This window comes from Setaria viridis, chromosome 9, assembly GCF_005286985.2.
Source record: "Setaria viridis chromosome 9, Setaria_viridis_v4.0, whole genome shotgun sequence".
Taxonomy (NCBI): Eukaryota; Viridiplantae; Streptophyta; class Magnoliopsida; order Poales; family Poaceae; genus Setaria; species Setaria viridis.
Window position 1 is genome coordinate 49,129,598 of NC_048271.2, and position 17,336 is coordinate 49,146,933.

At 46.9% G+C, this 17,336-nt stretch overlaps 2 protein-coding genes and 1 pseudogene across 2 annotated transcripts; 2 read left to right on the plus strand and 1 right to left on the minus strand.

Annotated features, from left to right (window-relative positions):
* Positions 1-6,123: 6,123 nt before the first annotated feature.
* LOC117835108 (uncharacterized) lies at positions 6,124-7,750 on the plus strand. The gene has a single exon (XM_034714473.2). It carries the CDS (start codon positions 6,558-6,560, stop codon positions 7,305-7,307), a length of 750 nt encoding a protein of 249 aa, XP_034570364.1. The 5' UTR covers positions 6,124-6,557; the 3' UTR covers positions 7,308-7,750.
* Positions 7,751-9,509: 1,759 nt separating this feature from the next.
* On the minus strand, positions 9,510-17,276 carry LOC117837460 (small GTPase LIP1). Its single transcript, XM_034717093.2, has 7 exons — positions 16,838-17,276; positions 11,490-11,581; positions 11,269-11,407; positions 10,540-10,844; positions 10,390-10,443; positions 10,181-10,308; positions 9,510-10,019 (listed from the first exon to the last, which is right to left on the minus strand). The coding sequence occupies exons 1-7, from the start codon at positions 16,941-16,943 to the stop codon at positions 9,827-9,829; spliced, it is 1,017 nt and encodes a 338-aa protein (XP_034572984.1). The 5' UTR covers positions 16,944-17,276; the 3' UTR covers positions 9,510-9,826.
* LOC117837461 (uncharacterized) lies at positions 11,635-16,425 on the plus strand (annotated as a pseudogene).
* Positions 17,277-17,336: the final 60 nt, after the last annotated feature.

Consider the following 17,336-nt stretch of genomic DNA (forward strand, 5'->3'; position numbering starts at 1 on the left):
GATGCCTCCTTGCGTCCATGGAAGAATTTTGATGTGGGAGGAGTGGCGTAATGGTGTGCCTGCTAGAATCGATCTCTCTACCGACCGGCATCGACAAGATCGACCTCAACCTCCTCAAAGACCGTGGTGGCTCGCTGCTCGGGTCGGAGGAGCAGTAGCTCGGCTCGGCGAAGAGGCTCCGGAAGGGATTGGCACGACGAGAGTGAACGAGGCTAGCCGGATGTGGTCCAATGTACGCGTCTGCGGACCGATCAGCCCATCATCCAGATTGAACGAAGCGCGTCCTTGCGCTCTCTCGCTTTTCTACCAGCCCGCCGCTCGGCGCGAACCCCCTCTGCATCTTGCGTGTTCCGTCTCCAGTTCTCTATGACCAGGAGAGGAAGAACAGGTAGAGAAGGAAGCACGGAAAGAGGCACGACGATGAATGCTTAACCCAAAGAGTAAGTTCAGCTATCTACGATGCACACGCATCCTCCAGCTTGGGCCCTAGATGTCACTTGGCCAGTTGGCCCATTCAACTCCAGCAATGCGGGTGTTGGGCCTGCGGTTCCTGAGCCTACGATGCAGCCCAACAGCCGATGCATGCTCGTCAGCTTCAGTAGTGCTGACACCAAGTTTCCGCGCAAGTACTCCGACGGCCACAAGTCTAACCGCCAGCAATTTCCGTGACGCGACGAGCCTGCACCTGCAAGGATTTATTGGCGCGAGGAGTCCGGCGACCTGCCAATTAAAAGCTGCCGACCGCCGAGGACGGGCACGCACGGTACAGGGCACCACTATTTCGTCGGGCGGCGCGGCACGAGGCCACCACGGGCAGAGGACGAGCCAGCCAGCCAGGAGCCAGCCGAGCCGAGAGGCCGGAGCGGTGGGCGGCATAAAAAGCTGCCGCCATGAGTCTCGGCGAGGTCCTTTTCCTTCCCTTGTGAAGCGGCGCTGCCCGCTACGTATCCCCACCTCGCAACTTGACGACGATGTTGTGGACGTGATGCAATGGTCGGCGCTCAGCAGAACGCCGATCCAACACTGGATTATCCTATACTATTCTATTGTCCTATACTCATCATCTAGTAGACGCAACTGGTGACCGGAAATGTCAAATGGGGAGTTAGCTGACGACGGCACGCCTAAACTAACTAAACCACGGATCCACCGAGTTCCCGCTAACTAATCTAGGTTGAAATCCAGATGTCACAAACAGCATTGCTGACTGCAATAACTAAAAAAGAACTTACGCGCAAGTTCTACACGGCTCCAAAGTGATGCGCGTATACGGAGGTCCGGAGTAGTAGGTGCTGTGCATGTGCTGATGCGCGATGTGCGTCGCCAGTGGCATTTCAAGTCGAAGCACGGGCACTGTGTGTGTTACAACCAATTCGATTAATAGTGACAGGCCAGACGGTCGCAGCCTGTTAATTTGCCGCCATTGCCATGGCATTAGCCGTCACCCCTCCCGAGCTCCCATACTTTTGTTGTACTGCTACTACCATCCCATCACATCACACGCACGCCCAGAAAGATACGCTACGCACACGCTGACACGCGCTGACTATACTGCGCAGTACGGCATGCCGTGCACATGCGTTACCTTTTCCTGTTCGCTGGCCTCAGGACGGCGAGATCGAGGGAGGCCACACACCCGTCCTCGCGGAAATCAGCCGACAAATCCACCGCAGCTTTCCCCCGGAGCCAGCAGTGGTGGCGGCGCCGCGCTGACGCTGCGCGCGCGACCCGCGCGGAGAGGGTGGCGCGCCGACCTTTCCTTCTCTGAAAGGGAAAACTGGCAAAGGTTTCTGGCTCTCGATCGCCGTCGTCTGCCCGGCCGGCCCGCGAAATGTGACCGGCCGATCGAACGCGACCAATGGCCGGCCGATATTTATCGTAGATCGCGTCCTCGTGCTAAACCGCCGTCGATCTACCAAAGACGGAGACATTTTTGTATTGGCAATTGTGTTTCGCGAGCAAGTCGGTGATGATGGCTGAGCGGCTGAGCGTCAGCAAATGCCGGCTCGCTCTGCCGAATTAGTTAGAAGTAGCTGTCGGAATTAGCTCTCGAATTAATGGGACCCTCTCGTGTCTCGGATCGCTACTATCTTCAGCTCAGAATAACTAAGGTTGTTATCCATCCTTCTCATGGGTTCTGCTGACATTCCAGCTGAGCTGAGCACACATCGTCCCAATGGGAGAAACTGTGTACTATTCTATATAGGAGTGGTTGCTGCTGCTAGGGTTCGCGACGATTCCAGAGAAATAACTATGTTTGGAAAGGCTTGGAGCTAATGATGATGGCCAATTTGTTTAACAGGAAGAGCAGTGTTATTAGCTTGATTGATCTCGTCATGGGGATAAAAGAACGGCTTAACAAATTTTGAGTAGCGCCGGCCATGGAGGTTGTTTGACCTGCACATGTGTTGTGTACGCCCACTTGGGGAAACTAAGAAGAGATCTAGCCGCGATGTTATCGAGGTTGCGCTAGCTTACTCAAATAAATAAGATGACTGCATTTCCTGTAGTACAACATTTCTAGCAATCCGTGATAAAGTCAGCGTGTTACTTTTCGAAGAAAAGGTTATATAGCTGCATTTGTTATAAAATTAGCACGCAACCAACAAATTGACGACCATTAAACAATAGCAAATGTTTTCTACTAGAGACCTAAGGGAATTTCACTACTGGGGAATCCACGTTTAGTACCGGTTAGGAACCCCCTTTAGTACCGATTTCGCAACCGGTACTGTTAGTTCGGTACTAAAGGGGGGCTTTTTAAGTACCGGTTGAAATAACCAGTACTAAAAGGTTATTAATTTTTTTTTAAAAAAAATCCCTGCCCGCACCCCCCCCCCCCCGCCGGCGGCCCCGCCCCCTGCTACCCTCCGCCCAGCCCCGCTGCCCTCCGCGCGCTCCTCCACCTCTCCGCCCCGTCGCACGTCGTCGTCGTCGCCGCCGCCTCACCTCGCCCCGCCGCCGCTCCTCACTGCCGGTGAGGGCCGAGCGGAGGGGGGACAGGAGGGGACGCAGATCGAGGAGGACTGGAGGAAGAGAGATAGAGGGAGGGGGGCGGGACGACGGAATAAGAAATTAACGAGTGTGCAGCGGGGGGGGGGGGGGCTTGGCGGACGGGAGTTTTAGTACCGGGTGGAGCCTCCATCCGGTACTAAAGGGGATCATGGGGGGCTCCCCGGGAACTATCCGTTAGGTTTGGTACTAATGCTCACATTAGTACCGGAGCAAAATGCAACTGGTATTGAGCCCGGGACGAAAGGTCCATTCCCTAGTATTGTTTGGATGACCCAACAAATTTACTTTACTTTTGCCAATAAACAACAATGGCGGAACACTCAAGATGTTAAGTTAGGGGAGTGCTTATGGAATTCTCCTTTTACCTCTTGCTTTACATCCTAAATTTGTCCAAGCTATTGAAACGCCGGGACATGCTAGCCTTAATATATAATTAATAGTATAAGAGTAGCTTGTTTTACCAGTTTCTTAGTTTTTAACTTACTTCTCTGCAGCTGCAGGAATATCTCACTGAAAGCTCCCTTTTTTCAACCTGGTCGGTGCTTAACAAATCTTCACGAGTCTATCCTCAAGTAAACGAAGAGATATTCATCACCTCATCGTGAGCCCACGTGGTTTCCACGATGCTCACGGTAGATCTCTTTCCCCCTGGGGGAACAGCACCCAAAAGGGGTCATCACCGCATCACTTTCTCTAAAGAAATCCATCTTTTTATCAAAATCTCCATCAACAAGCTGGTGTAAGGGAGATGCTTGGGCTTCGACTAGTTGTAAAGAATAGATCGAGCCTTCTTTTTACATGTTACACATGTATACTAGTACTAGTCTACGGCCATGTCAATGCATCCACTTTTCCTTTCCGGTAACCATTCATGTTTTTGTAGCCTACGAATAAGGTATATATCCTCTTATTTTACGTACCTACGCTATCATCCTTCTTCCTTCCCTTTCCTTAATTAGGTTTCAGTTGCAAGATGAGGCAAATTCACAAAGAGAAATATGCACATTCATTGCACCCCCACGTCCCCAAGTATGCTCCTACGCTCCTATCAGGCTATCACATGTCTATAAATTTACCGTTCGAAGCACCTGCAGGTTTACCATCCCACCGAAAGAAAGGAGGTTCTTTCCGCTGCATACACATTCATTTCATCTAGTCTAAAGAAGTTGATATAATAGATAGATAGGTAGGTAGCATTACTTATTCTCTAGATACTTAATAGTACAACATTGTGAAATTCAAAGAACACAATTCCCTACAAGAAATCTGGTCTAAAGAAGTTGATATAGTAGATACAGCAGCATATAGCATTCATCTAGACATCTTGTACTAAATTAAAACACATTTGTGTTGCATATATAAAAATTGCACATATTTTTACCTCCTCCTCAATCATGAAACTCCACTCTCTAACACAAAACGATTCCATTTTACGTTCTTAAACCATGATATCTTTTAAAATGTCATGAGTAGTACATTTGTGTCTAAAGTAGTTTTCTACTTCATTTCCCTATACCATGATATTGTTTTTCATGATGATTAGATTTGTGATCTAAAGTAGTTTCCTAACACATTTCTTTTTTAAAAAAATACTGCAAGAAAAATATTAGTGGTTAAAGTTGGAACCATGATGACCCAAGACTTTAATCGTAGATACAAAATCAAAGTACTTTGACCTGCTAAATGATCATATATGATGTTAATATAGTTCATCATGGCACTACAATGCTGTTGTTGTTTTCAGTATAAAACCACCAATCAGATTGCCGACCGAAAGTCCAAGATGACTTGATGTCTTGATCCATCAGCACCACCGTCGACCGATTCTTGGCTGTGTCGTTGCACATACCATATGCATGTCTGCTTGCTCGAGCCCTTTGGTAGGGTAGCTACTAGGGTTAGCCCCAAACAGCAACAGCTCAACTCCCATTCGTGCATCTGACGATCACGGAAAAATCCCTGTGGTTTTGGCGGTGGCGTGCTACAGCTTTTGTCGTTCAGAGAAAGTGGCTAGCCGGAGCCCCTCCCCTTTGACGCGAGTCTTTGAAAAAGCCTACAGAAAAACCCGCGTGCTGCGCAGGCGCGGCGCTGGGGGCAGCCGCCGGCCGGTGGACCCCGGCAAAAAAGTCCGGGAGGGGGAAAAGCAAGGCGGCGTCGCTTTCCGGGCGTCCGTCCTCTCGCGCGCGCGGCGGCGATCGGAGCCCGACGGACGGCCCGATGCGGCCCAGCGGCACCTGCCGAAATCCCCATCCGGCGGCCGGCGTCGGTTTGGCGGTTGCCGGCCTACCCGCAGTCGGTCCCTGTCCTCCAGATTCGCGCTAGCTACAGTGAAAACCTAATTAAAAAAGATAACTGTGGCGCTGGGTGCTCGACGCTCGCTGTGCTGTGGGGCCGGTGGTTTTGTGTGGGCGTCGTGGGCCCACTGTCATCGACACACTGCAGGTTTTGCGAAACGTGAAATGTTTTGTGCACCGTTGTTTTTTTCCCCCACAAGTCATGTGGTTGGCATGGTTGGCTGAGTAGGCTGGTCTAACTGTGGCTGTCGGAATTTTTGTTTTGCAAAACCACCCCACTTACATTTTTATTTTGTTCCATAATACTACCTTGCCTCAAACAATCCAGGTGCCTGTTATTATGATGGTACAACTTATCTTACCTACCAAATATGAGCAGTTAAATTTGGCTCAAGTTTCTCAGCATCCTTATTATTTATAAGTTTAAATGTATGCATCTGTGCATTTAAGCATGTGAAAGCATGTGTGTGTATTGCTGTAAGTCTGTAACTAATTGAGTTCTACAAATAAATTATGCATGTATTAATCTCTCATAACCTGGCCTATCTTTTCCTCAGCGGCAGTGTTCTCAGAACAATGCTTTACAACTGGCAAAGAACAAAATACCATTCTCTCAGGGAGCATCACCAAAAGCCTTTTTTTACTGACCCTAGAAGATAATTTGACACGTGCAAACCTGCCATTAGCAGTAGAGAAGAAAACGAGGGCGGTAGTTTGTGGTCAATTGTCAAAATCCCCTTCCATATTTCCCCCCAACGTTAGACGGTGTGACACCTAACCCATCTCTCAACCTTCATCTCTCTGCTATAAAGAGAGGGCTTCGCATGCCACCGAGCTGTAGCCCGGAGGTGGAGGGTGGGCTTGGTCTGGTGCATGGCCATTCCTTCTCTACTGCCTTAGACAACAGCTGGAGGAAGATAACATCTTCTCCACACACCAGAATAGATATAGCCTCTTCTTCCTCCTCGTTTTCTTCGTTCTTCTTTTTCTTCGTTTCTTTCTTCTTCTTGATCTCTAAAGCCGCCATCGATCAATCCTAGCATCCTTGCTGTTTTTCTTCCCCAAGGATCTTGCTAGCTTCCTCTTGCAGATTTCACTCAAAACTAATACAAGTTCTTTCAACTTTTAACCTTCTCAGCAGTTCTCCTTTTAACTTCCTTTGCCCTTCAGCAATCCCAACGAAAACCCGTCTTTCCTGAGCAAAATAGCGCAGAGAGACCTAAAAACCTTTCCTCCTAGATCAACAAGATGGAAAACGTTCTCCTGGATCGATCGTCTGGAAGCTTTGAGTTCCCGAAGAGGTCCCTCGGCCGCAGCCGGCGGGGGCTCGCCGCGAGGCCGGCGGCGCCGGGCGGGGCGTACAGCTCCTTCCCGACGTACCAGCCGCCATACAGTGGCGCGTGGACCTCCGCTCCAGCGCTTCCGTACGCGAGGCCTCCGATATACTCGTCGCCATCTCTGCCTCTCCTACCGTCCAACCAACCGCCGCTGCTGCCGCTCCCACCCACCGCTACCAAGTACGCTACTTTCCCCTGCCTACCGGCGGCAGCTCCGCCTCCATCACCACCGCCGGCGCCACGCGCGGCGGGCAGGGGTAGCGCAGGGGTAACTACCGCGGTTCCAGCAGCAGCAGCTCCAGCACCTGCGCGGCGCGAGAGGGACAGGAGGAGGAGGCCGGCAAGGCCGCCGCCGCCGCCGTCGACGGCGGAGGCGCCCAGGGCGCAGAAGAAGAAGCCACTGGAGCGGGCCACGCCTCTGCCGCCGGCGCCGGTGGTGACGGAGGCGCTGGACGACCTCGAGCGGGAGGTGGCCAGGAACTTCGTCCAGGACCTGCTGCACGCACTGGCACCGCCACCGAGCAGCCTGCCGCTGCCCAGGTTCTCCCTCGTCGCGAAAGCGTCCCCTGCCACGAGCCCCAGGGTGGTGGCGCCGGCCGCGCCGTCCTGCAACGTGGAGGCTGCCGCCGCCGCCGGCATCCACGGCCTCCTCCGCCTGTAGGAGAAGGCTTCGCTCTCCGCCGTGTTTGGTATTCTATAATATTTCCCTCCAATATTATTTTTTTGGTTGGGAAAATTAAATGCGTACTATAAAGGTAGAAAAATATTGGGAGAAAAGATGTGATGCTCGAGCCATGGTCGGTCGAGTTGTCCGTAGTGTGACTGTGATGGTGGCGTTGGATGGATGCTATCTCTGGCGGTGCAAAAGCGAGAGGAAGAAGACGATGTCAGCTAAGGTTTTATTAGTTTGTGTGAGACGTCGTGTGGTAGATATCTAGGGTTTTACGTGATGTCTACCGACGTAAGTACGTAACTGTGTGCGTAGTTCTGCTTTCTTGATTGGGTGATGGGTTTTTGAATTACCTTGTATCAAGAGATTACTACATATATATGGTGTATGCAAGCGTGACTTTACTTATATACAAAAAATGTGTTCTTGATAAAGTATTGAAGTGTTGAAATATTGTTTCCTGATCTAATAATCCACCCGTATTAAATGTGTCATGAAAGCAGCAATAATTCCTAAGCATTGTTGTGGGTGGAGAAAATTAATGGTCTTGATGCTCGTTTATTTTGCAATCTCCTCCAAACAAGTACTCCTGTTTTCTTCATTCTTCCTAATGCTTTAATTGTATTGAACACTTGGAAATAGAACACAACAAACGCATGGATGTGTGATGATTGATGAACATTACTCATTAGCCATTAAAATTACTGATCTGTATAGTGTGCTCGGCTGACCAAGTGACCATGGCGAACGTATCCGTGACCGCGCGAGGTTTGTGTTAGGCACTTAGGCTGATGAACCCTTTACAATGAATAGTTTTGCATGCACGGCCTATAGCAAGGGATTAAAGTTAACCTGAACCAGAATTAGCTCTTCATGGGAAAAAGAGTGGTCCTTGAACCTCATTCTGTATTTTTACGAGTCATGCTTTTTGTCAGCAACTTATATGCTTAGCTTCGTTTCGCATACAAAACAGTCCAAAAAAAGTTCCCAAATAAATACAACAGAGTAGATCGATATCACAATATATATCTAGATTTTTAAATTTAAGCTACATTTCTAAATAAAAAAGGACCTACCAGCTACCACAGAAACTGAACCTTACAATTAAAGAAAATTATATCATTATGCATTATAGACAAAACAATATAATGCCCGCTTGACGCCTTAAAGCAGAAATTGCCTTTAGCACGTAAATTTCATAGGAAAATGTCAAGTTAAAGTAAAATTTAGGAATTTCAAAATAAAACGACCCTATGTATAACAGACTTGGTTTTTTTTGGGAAATAATGTATAACAGACATTACCTTCATTAATAAAATAAATAATCCTTGTTATTGAAATAGGAAAAAACCCATCATAATACATTTTTACGCTAGATATAGTGCAGGGATTAGTAGCTAAGCCGGCAGTGCGTTTGGTAACCATTTGGTATTTGTTTGATGTAACTGGTGCGCATGAAAGATCGTATTTGACTATTTGGAACTTGTCTCCTGAGTACTGAGACCCTTTTCATTCTTACTACTGGATGATTCTCCGTGGCGTGAACCTGTAATGACCGGTTGCCCCTCCCCGCGCGAATTACCGGAGTGTGTTCACGGGGTCACGGTCCTCGAGTTCGTTCTGGGCGGTGCGCCGGTGCGACCCGCGGCCAACGTACGCCGGGCTGCTCGTGCGGCCACGTCCACACGTCGGCGACCGCGTCGACGTCGTCGTCCCCTCCAACTCGAGACGTGCGCGGCCGCTGCGATCGCTGAAGAGCAGGTCCAGAGTCCAAACTCGAAATTGAACGCGAGGAGCACGGCACGCACCGCCGGTAAACACTAGGCCAACGTCTTGGGTTGCAGCGCGCTCCACGCGCGGCGGCGCCGCGCCGCCCCCGCGCCGCGCTGAAAGCGGTCGTTCGGCCTGGGGGTGCCCTGTCTGTGTGCGTGTGATATGACATCGCTGCCTGCCCGGTCCGGTCCAACTTGCGTGACGGGGTCGCCACTTGCCACCGACCAGAATGGTGTGAGTGTGGCCGTGTCCCTGTGAGAGGTCGGTCTAATCATTTAGGACTTGACTTCAAGAGTCAAGGCTCGCCCTCATGGGCAGAAGGGCTTCACACGGCTTGGGGCTCTGAGCTTAGCCTGGCTGCGAGTTTGCTTCTTAACATCACTCAATAAGTTTAAACTTGGCAGGTAAGACTAGATCAAGTGACCCAAAAAGGAAAGAATTCTTCTATTGCTTTAGTATATGAGATTGGCACATTGTATTGTCCTCGTAACAGTTACATTTCTTCTGAATGAATACAGATGGAAGAGGGGTAAAGAAGGAAAAAGGAGAGAAGGAATCGCCTTGTGATCAGATAATGACAGGACAGTTAAAACAAAACAAGAGCTCGCCTTGGCAGCATTCAAATGCTGCAAGCAAGGCATTAAGCGGCTCAAGATGCCGATAGGAACTCAATTCCTAGGCACCATATGCTTACCACATTTTGAAGGTATAACGGAATATGAGCTCCCCAGGCTGTATCATACGTTCATATCTTCTCGGCTTGTTCTACCGCTGCTCACGTCCGGAAGAGACGAGGAGGAGAATCGGTGATATCTGTAGTTATCCAAGGACGTCACAGGCTGCTGCGGATTCAGAGTCGGTGGCGGAGTGAGGTTCCTCTGAGCTGGTAGTGGGACTACTCCATTGTACATAAAGCCCTCACCACTAAGGCTGAAAAAAAAATATAGATAAGTACAGCAACTCTACATTTTTGCAATCTACGCCACAATAATGTTCCAGAAGAATCAAGTACTTCCCATTTCTTCATCATTTATTCGATTCATTTGAGTTTTATTTTTTAGGGTGGTCTCTTTCATGTTAGGCATGCTGACCTTTTCCTTTGGAAGCTATCCGTGCCACCTCCAAGAGTCTCTACAGGAAGGATGGTATCTTCTCTTGGAGTAAGAGACCAGGGACTTGGGGCAGGAGGCTCATTTGAAAAGTATCTTCTCCTGATCAACTGAAAGGTGCGGTTCAACATCACTAAAGGTGAAATTCATGGAGCAGAGAAAAGAAATCAATGAAACTCGTCTAAACAAACCATGCGGAAAAACTTGATCAGAGCTTCTTTGTCGTATCTTGCTTGTTTGGCAGCCTGGAATCAATAAATACATAGTACTGCATCATGTTAGATAAGCACAAACAGAGTGCAAGTAACGTGAGATGGGAGTAGGACAATATGAGATCTAACCGACAGGAGACCGGAGTTCCCAGGAAAGCTCTCTGTGAGAGGGAGTTCTTCACTACATCGAAGAAGGCCCTGCTTCTCAGCCCATTGGCGAGCAAGATCAACAAGATTTCCGCTGCTTGCTCTTGTACCATCCCTTGGCACGATATCCACTTTATTAGCGATTACCAGATAAGGCACTGGAAGTCCTCCCGGTCCACCAGATCCGAGTGGAGCTAAGAAGGTGCCCGTTTCAGCAACTTCAACAGCCCATTCACTCAAGTTTGTCTTGGACTTCCTCTGAGAGAGGTCATAAACAAATATGACCCCTGATGGACAAATTCAGAAACAGTGAATTCAAATCCTCACAGTATTGATTGATACGAAGCACAGTAACTAAAGAGAGCAGAGGTTTCTCTGAATAAGAGGTTCTGATAGCTGGCAGATTGAAGTGGGAAGAAATCTAGAACCAAAGTAGAAATAAAGCAAAGCACTGACAGAAATGATATAGAAATGCCAAAGGGTTAAGATCAAGAACTGCTAAAAGTATCCTATGCAGATTGAAGCATTAGCACTAGAAAATATATAAATATCCCTACTGTCAGCAATTTTCTAGAGTCATACGTTAATTGGATCTATCAAATGCTCAATTGCACATATAGGAAAGGACTGCCAAAATCAAGCCTTGATGCTGACAAAGATGCAGGACAGAGACAGTAATATGTTTGGCAATAAGAGGAGATAGGCATGTACCGTTGATTTGTGTATAGAAAATCGACCGACATGCTTTGTACCGGTCATGTCCTGAGACATCCCAAAGCTCAACAAAGAAGTTTCTTTCAGCATCACTGACATTATTGGATGAACCGCCTGCACTTCCATAAGTAATATGCTGAAATGGCAAAGAGTGCAAAATGTAAGTAGGCACAAATTGCAAAACCTACATGTCAGGAAAGCACAGAAAACATACTTACTTTAACGCCCACTGCGCACCCTACTGTTTGTGCTGGTCGAGCAACAGCAGAACCATTTAAAATCAGATGCACCAGTGAAGATTTCCCAACACCTGAGAAGGGGAGAATTAAGGACAGCATACAACATTACAACTGAAGCTCTATAGGCAGCAGCGTAAATTTAAAAAACATGTAATTGTATTGTGGAGGTTCAGTTGCCAATTCTTAGGAGCACAATACCATCATGTATCCTTCATATAAAAATAGTATACATGCACAATTAAAAAACTCACAAAATTGCCAATGAAGCTCTCAAGTTTGAACTGGTACCAGGCTGGGTCGTTATCAATACATGCTGCAGTAACTGTGTTGTTGTTTTCATATAATAGAATGGTTTTTTTCATCGACTCAGTGTTTACCAGAAACCTGTTTTTTTCCCCTACTAATTATTGTACTTGCTGGGTCTAGGATTTGGACCTCTTACATACCAAGTCAGGCTACTACCAGTCTACCACCTAACTAGCTGTTACTTGGAGTTTCTTAGTTCTTCTAAATGAAACGTGTACTCTGAACGTTCTCAAGACAAAGGAAATTTAACAAAGCTCAGTTTGCTCTATGTTATTTCAAACTTTTTAGTTCATAAGATGATGGGGAGCAGGATAGGCAACTCAATCTTCAGAGAGATGTTACAGCTATTTAAAAGGTGCAAGAAGCTTATGAGAAATTAAAGGAGTCGATGTTACAGGTATTCGCACAAAAGGTTCACAAGGATCAATCTTCCAGGCACAAACTAGCTCCAAGAAGGTTTCAATCTCAGAATAATTTCAACATCACACCACGACTGAAGGTGCACGCCACATGAATAATTGAATCACTGAAAACCTGGAATAAATTTCCAACACTGGAAGCTGGTCGGTTGGCACTACTGCTTTCAAGTATGGTGAGGATACTTAAATCTCTTTAGGTTAGGTGATGAACCAGCCAGGGATTCCCAAGTTCCAACTCTATGAATCCAGTGATTTTGTATGATGATGATTCCATTCTACAGTTCAGAAAATCCCAATCCCCACAAAGCAAACAAATGAATCCACCTTACTAAGGTTTTGATTTACCGATCCCATGCTCTTCTACTGATAGTACTGCACCTATATCCCGTCCAATTCCCTATGCCAAAGCTAGCAAAAAGGTTAACAGAATCGCCACACCTCCAAGCAGAACTCTACCATTCTGAAACTGTTGGATAAAGGTTTAGGTATATGACATTCTGAATTTTCTCACAACTCACTCAAATGGGAGCTTTTTGCCTATTTGCCAGTTCAAATGTTTGGCTTCGCCGATTTGCCAATAATAACACTGCAACCTTGTTTTTGTTGCCATTTTGCTGTTTCTAATCCATTTTAATTTTCTCTCCTATACATACCCACGCGAAATGACAATCTTACCCCTTATCTCTTGTTACAAAGGATTCCTCCTTGGATGGCTGGTTCATCCAGCTTGCTCATTCCAGGAAGACGGCGGCACTTGGAGGTTCGACGGTGGCGAGCTCGGTGGGCGGGTCTGCTGCTCCAGCCGAGGTATGTTGTTCCAGTGGCGTTCCTTCCCATAATCTTTATAGTCTGAGTTCTCAATTTCTCCTCTTTCTCGTTGACCTGAAACCCTAGGTTTCCGATGCCGGCGAGGAGCAGCTAATGAGGACAGGAGCGGGCGGTAGAGGGTTGTGCCCCAGCTTGAAGGACAACACTGTTGGGTAATTTCTATTTCTCAGACCATCTTTTCATTCTTTGTTGTTGCGCTGTGCATAAGGGGAACTGATGTTAGATTGAACTCTAACTCACTTCATCCCTTTATCTTTGTTAGGATAATCCAGATGGGGTTTTTAGTATTTCCATTAGAGTTGTTCCCTATGTTGCGAGTCGTGATGATGGAACTGTCAAGCAGTATGAAAGGCAAGATCTGGATTGGGATGTGTCCTTGAATGGGTACACAATGGATAGTTTTCTTGGAGATCTCAAGCAGAGGTTGCATTGGGACCTAAGAAAGGGTTGAAATCAGTGAGCATCTGTTAACCATATTCAAGGATAGATGGTCTGTAAAGTGGGTGTGCTTCTTAGTTGAAATTGTTGACATAGGAAGTAGTTTTTCATGTCAGTCAAGTGTGACTTTCTTGAACAGTGGCGCACAGGAACCACTTCTGCTTGAGTATGTACCATGTGAGCTACCTGATTTTGAATCGATTGATTAGGACACACTGGTAATTCAGGAAAGCCATGATGAGGAAGGAAGAATTGAAACCATTGGACAAGATGAATTGTACGTTATTTTGGGGTTGAAGGATGAGGATGAAAGGGCGAAAAAGGCCGCAGAGGCTGCAGCACAGGCTGCTGAAACCCAAGGAGGTACCATGCTATTGGACATAGAGGGTACAGCCATTCCAGTGGATGATGTCATACCAGAGGAGTTGCATATAAGTTATGACAAGGATAAGCCACAAATGAAACTTGGCCTTTGGTACCCTGATATGGATGAGTTCAGGTTGGTTGTGAGGCAATATGCAATCAATGAGGAGTTTGAATTGGGCACAGAGAAATCAGATCAAAAGTGATTTAGAGGGTTCTACATAGGTGAAGATTATCCTTGGAGAATAGTCGGCAATCGTCAAAGTGATGAGAGAACTGTCATGGTACTAACTTGTTATTTTACATGTGTTTGTAGTACCTGACCTGCAGCTATTTTCATGTGTTTTCACTTGCTCATATGAACTAATTTTCACTACTATTTGATTGCAGATCACCCTTTTAGTGGATAAACATGATTGTATATCAACCAGCAGAATAAAGGCTACTATAGCTTCAAAATCCTAGGTGGCTGCAAAAGCTGTCCCTATCCTCATCAAGGATGAGAAAATGGGTGCTAAGAAGCTGCAGAAAAAGTTGGAAGATGACTACAATATCACTATTCGGTATGATACAGTTGGAAGGGAAGGGAGATGGCTTTGAAACAGATATATGGGTCATGGGAAGAGAGTTTCCATACATTGTACAGTTGGAAGGCAGAGATTGAGAAGGTGTCTCCAGGAAGTGTTGTTGAGATTGATACCGAGGTTGTACAAGGGAGAGTTTACTTTTGTAGATTTTTTTGTGCACTGGCCCCTTGCATTGAGGGATTCAAGGCTGGTTGTAGGCCATACCTGTCCATTGATGGAACTGCACTTAATGGAAGGTGGAATGGTCATTTAGCTTCTGCAACAGGTATAGATGGAAACAATTGGATGTATCCAATAGCCTTTGGATTCATAGATTCAGAGACTGCAGATAATTAGGTTTGGCTTATGAGTCAGCTCAATAAAGCAATAGGGAATGCTTCTCCTTTGGCCATCTGTACAGATGCTTGTAAAGGTTTGGAAAATGCAATTGAGCAAGTATTCCCTCAAGCTGAACATAGGGAATGCTTTAGACACTTGATGCAGAACTTCATCAAGAAGTATTCTAGTGACACATTTGGACGGATGTATCCTGCTGCAAAAGCATATAGAAATGCTGTTTTTGATCATCACATGAAAAAAAATTTGGATGCAAATTCTGAAGTGGAGAAGTACCTAGCTTAGTACCATCACCTGAAGTGGATGAGGTGTGCTTTCAACCGGAGCCATCAAATGTGATTACATAACAAATATTTGCTTAGGTGTTTAATAACTAGGTAAAAGACTATAAAGACCTGCCTGTTACAGAGCTAGCTGACAAGATAAGGGAGATGATAATGGTACTATGGGATAAGAGAAGAAGGATGGGAGAAAGGTTTCATGGATGGTTATTACCAACCGTAAGGCTTCAGCTAAGGGCAAGGACTAGAGGATTAGGACACTTGAGAGTTGTCAGTTCTGCTAGATTGTCTGTAGAAGTTTGGGACAACAGTAGAGATACCATGTGAGGCATGTTGTCAAATTATTGGACAGAACCTGCACTTGTGAGGAGTGGCAACACACAGGTAAAACCATGTGACGACACAAAAGCAAGTCCCATTCAATGATTATGTTCATGAGTACTTCTCAGTTCAAAGGTTTATAGCAGCATATCAAGGAGTGATTGAACCAATGACTGACAGAAGTCAGTGGCCTAAGGTCGACCTTGGCTATGTCTTAGGGGCACCTGTTGGGAAAAGGGGAGTAGGAAGACAGAGAAAGAATAGGATCAAAAGCTTCCTGGAGGGGGGTAGCAGGAAAGGATAATGAGGAAGAGAAAGGCACAGAAAAGGGAAAGGAGAAGATAACGATTAGAGGCCCAATGACATGCCCAAGATGTGGAAATAAGGGTCATAGACAGGCTAGCTACAAATGTCCACTAAATGGCACAAAAAAGAAGCCGAGGAAGGAAAAATAAAACAAAGCAGTTGAGAACTGATTCTACACCTGTGAAGTCTAAAAACATAAGGGGTCCACTACTAGAAGACAGCCCTGGGATGCTCACAAGAAGGTAATGATACTCCTTCTTGTGCCAAAATTGCTTTGTATCATTGTTTACAACTTTACCTAATCTGTTTTTATTTTCATATGCAGGCGTCTAGAGATGCTCAGAGGAGAAGGCACTTCCAATCAGAGCACTGCAGCACCTCCTGCTACTCCAAGCACACCAACAGCTTCAGTTAAGACTGCTGGCAAGACTGCTACTAAAAAGATTACTCCAAAGAAGAGGAAAAGGAACCTGGAAGACTGCTACTAAAACCCTCTCTTTTGTATCATGAAAGTGCTCTATTTTGTTGAGCCAACTAAACTGTGTGATGACTCTGCTATTTTGTTCAGCCATCTAAACTATGTGATGACTGCTATTTCAAATTATGGTCTGTATGCTAAATGGTTGCAGCCTGGACCTTGCAACGAAGTTGACTGAATTTGTGAACTCGTTATGAATGAATGAACCATGATATTGTTGGGAGTAAAATTAATTCTCAATGTTCATGTCAATCGGGCTGCAGCACACGAATTTTGGCAGGGGCGACGCTAGGACCTGGGTTTGCCGTGGTGCTCGTCCAGTACTCAAGAACAGCTCCGAACAGCCTTATCCGGAACGTGTGCACTTAGGAAAGGAAAGGTATAAGGGGTAAAATTATCATTTCACGTGGGTATGTATGGGAGAGAGAATTAAAATGGATTGGAAACAGCATAGTGGCAAGCAAAACAAGGTTGCAGGTGTTATTATTGGTGAATCGGCGAAGCCATTGTTGGCAGTGGCAAATCGGCGAAGCCAAACGTTTGAACTGGCAAATAGGCAAAAAGCTCATCAAATGGACAATGCACAATCGGTGGAAATACGAATGCACAAACGTGTTCCCAGATTCTCGTAACTCTCGCCAAGCAGCAGGTTGAAGAGGCACACCTGAATCACCGACGACGAGGACGCGCACTTGGCCGAAGGGCCCCACGCCGTTCTGATCACGGCCGCTGGCGCTGCTGCTCCGGCTGCTGCTATCCTTCCAAAACATCGCCGCCGCCCGCAGCCCGAACCCGACGGCACCGACGAAGCGCCCCGGTGGTTAGTGCTGGGGTTGGGATCGCCGAATCGGCAGCCTCGCGAGACCCGCCCGCACCGGCGCAATTCGACGCACCGGGCCGGAGGAGGCCGGATTCCGGGAAGGAAGGGACGGCTCTCTCAGGCGAGGAGGGTCCGAGGTCCGAGCACCGACAACGGAGGCCGTGAATGGCCGCGACCGGGTGGCGGAAGACGTGAATCTCCACTGTTTTTCTTTCGTTTTAAGGTTACCACTACACTTTACGAGTACGATTGACTGGCAATAAAATATGTGCGCTTAGATCGTGGACACATGATGCCCAAAATTAGTCAACTGAGATTTTGCGCTCGTCGGATCTCTCAACGA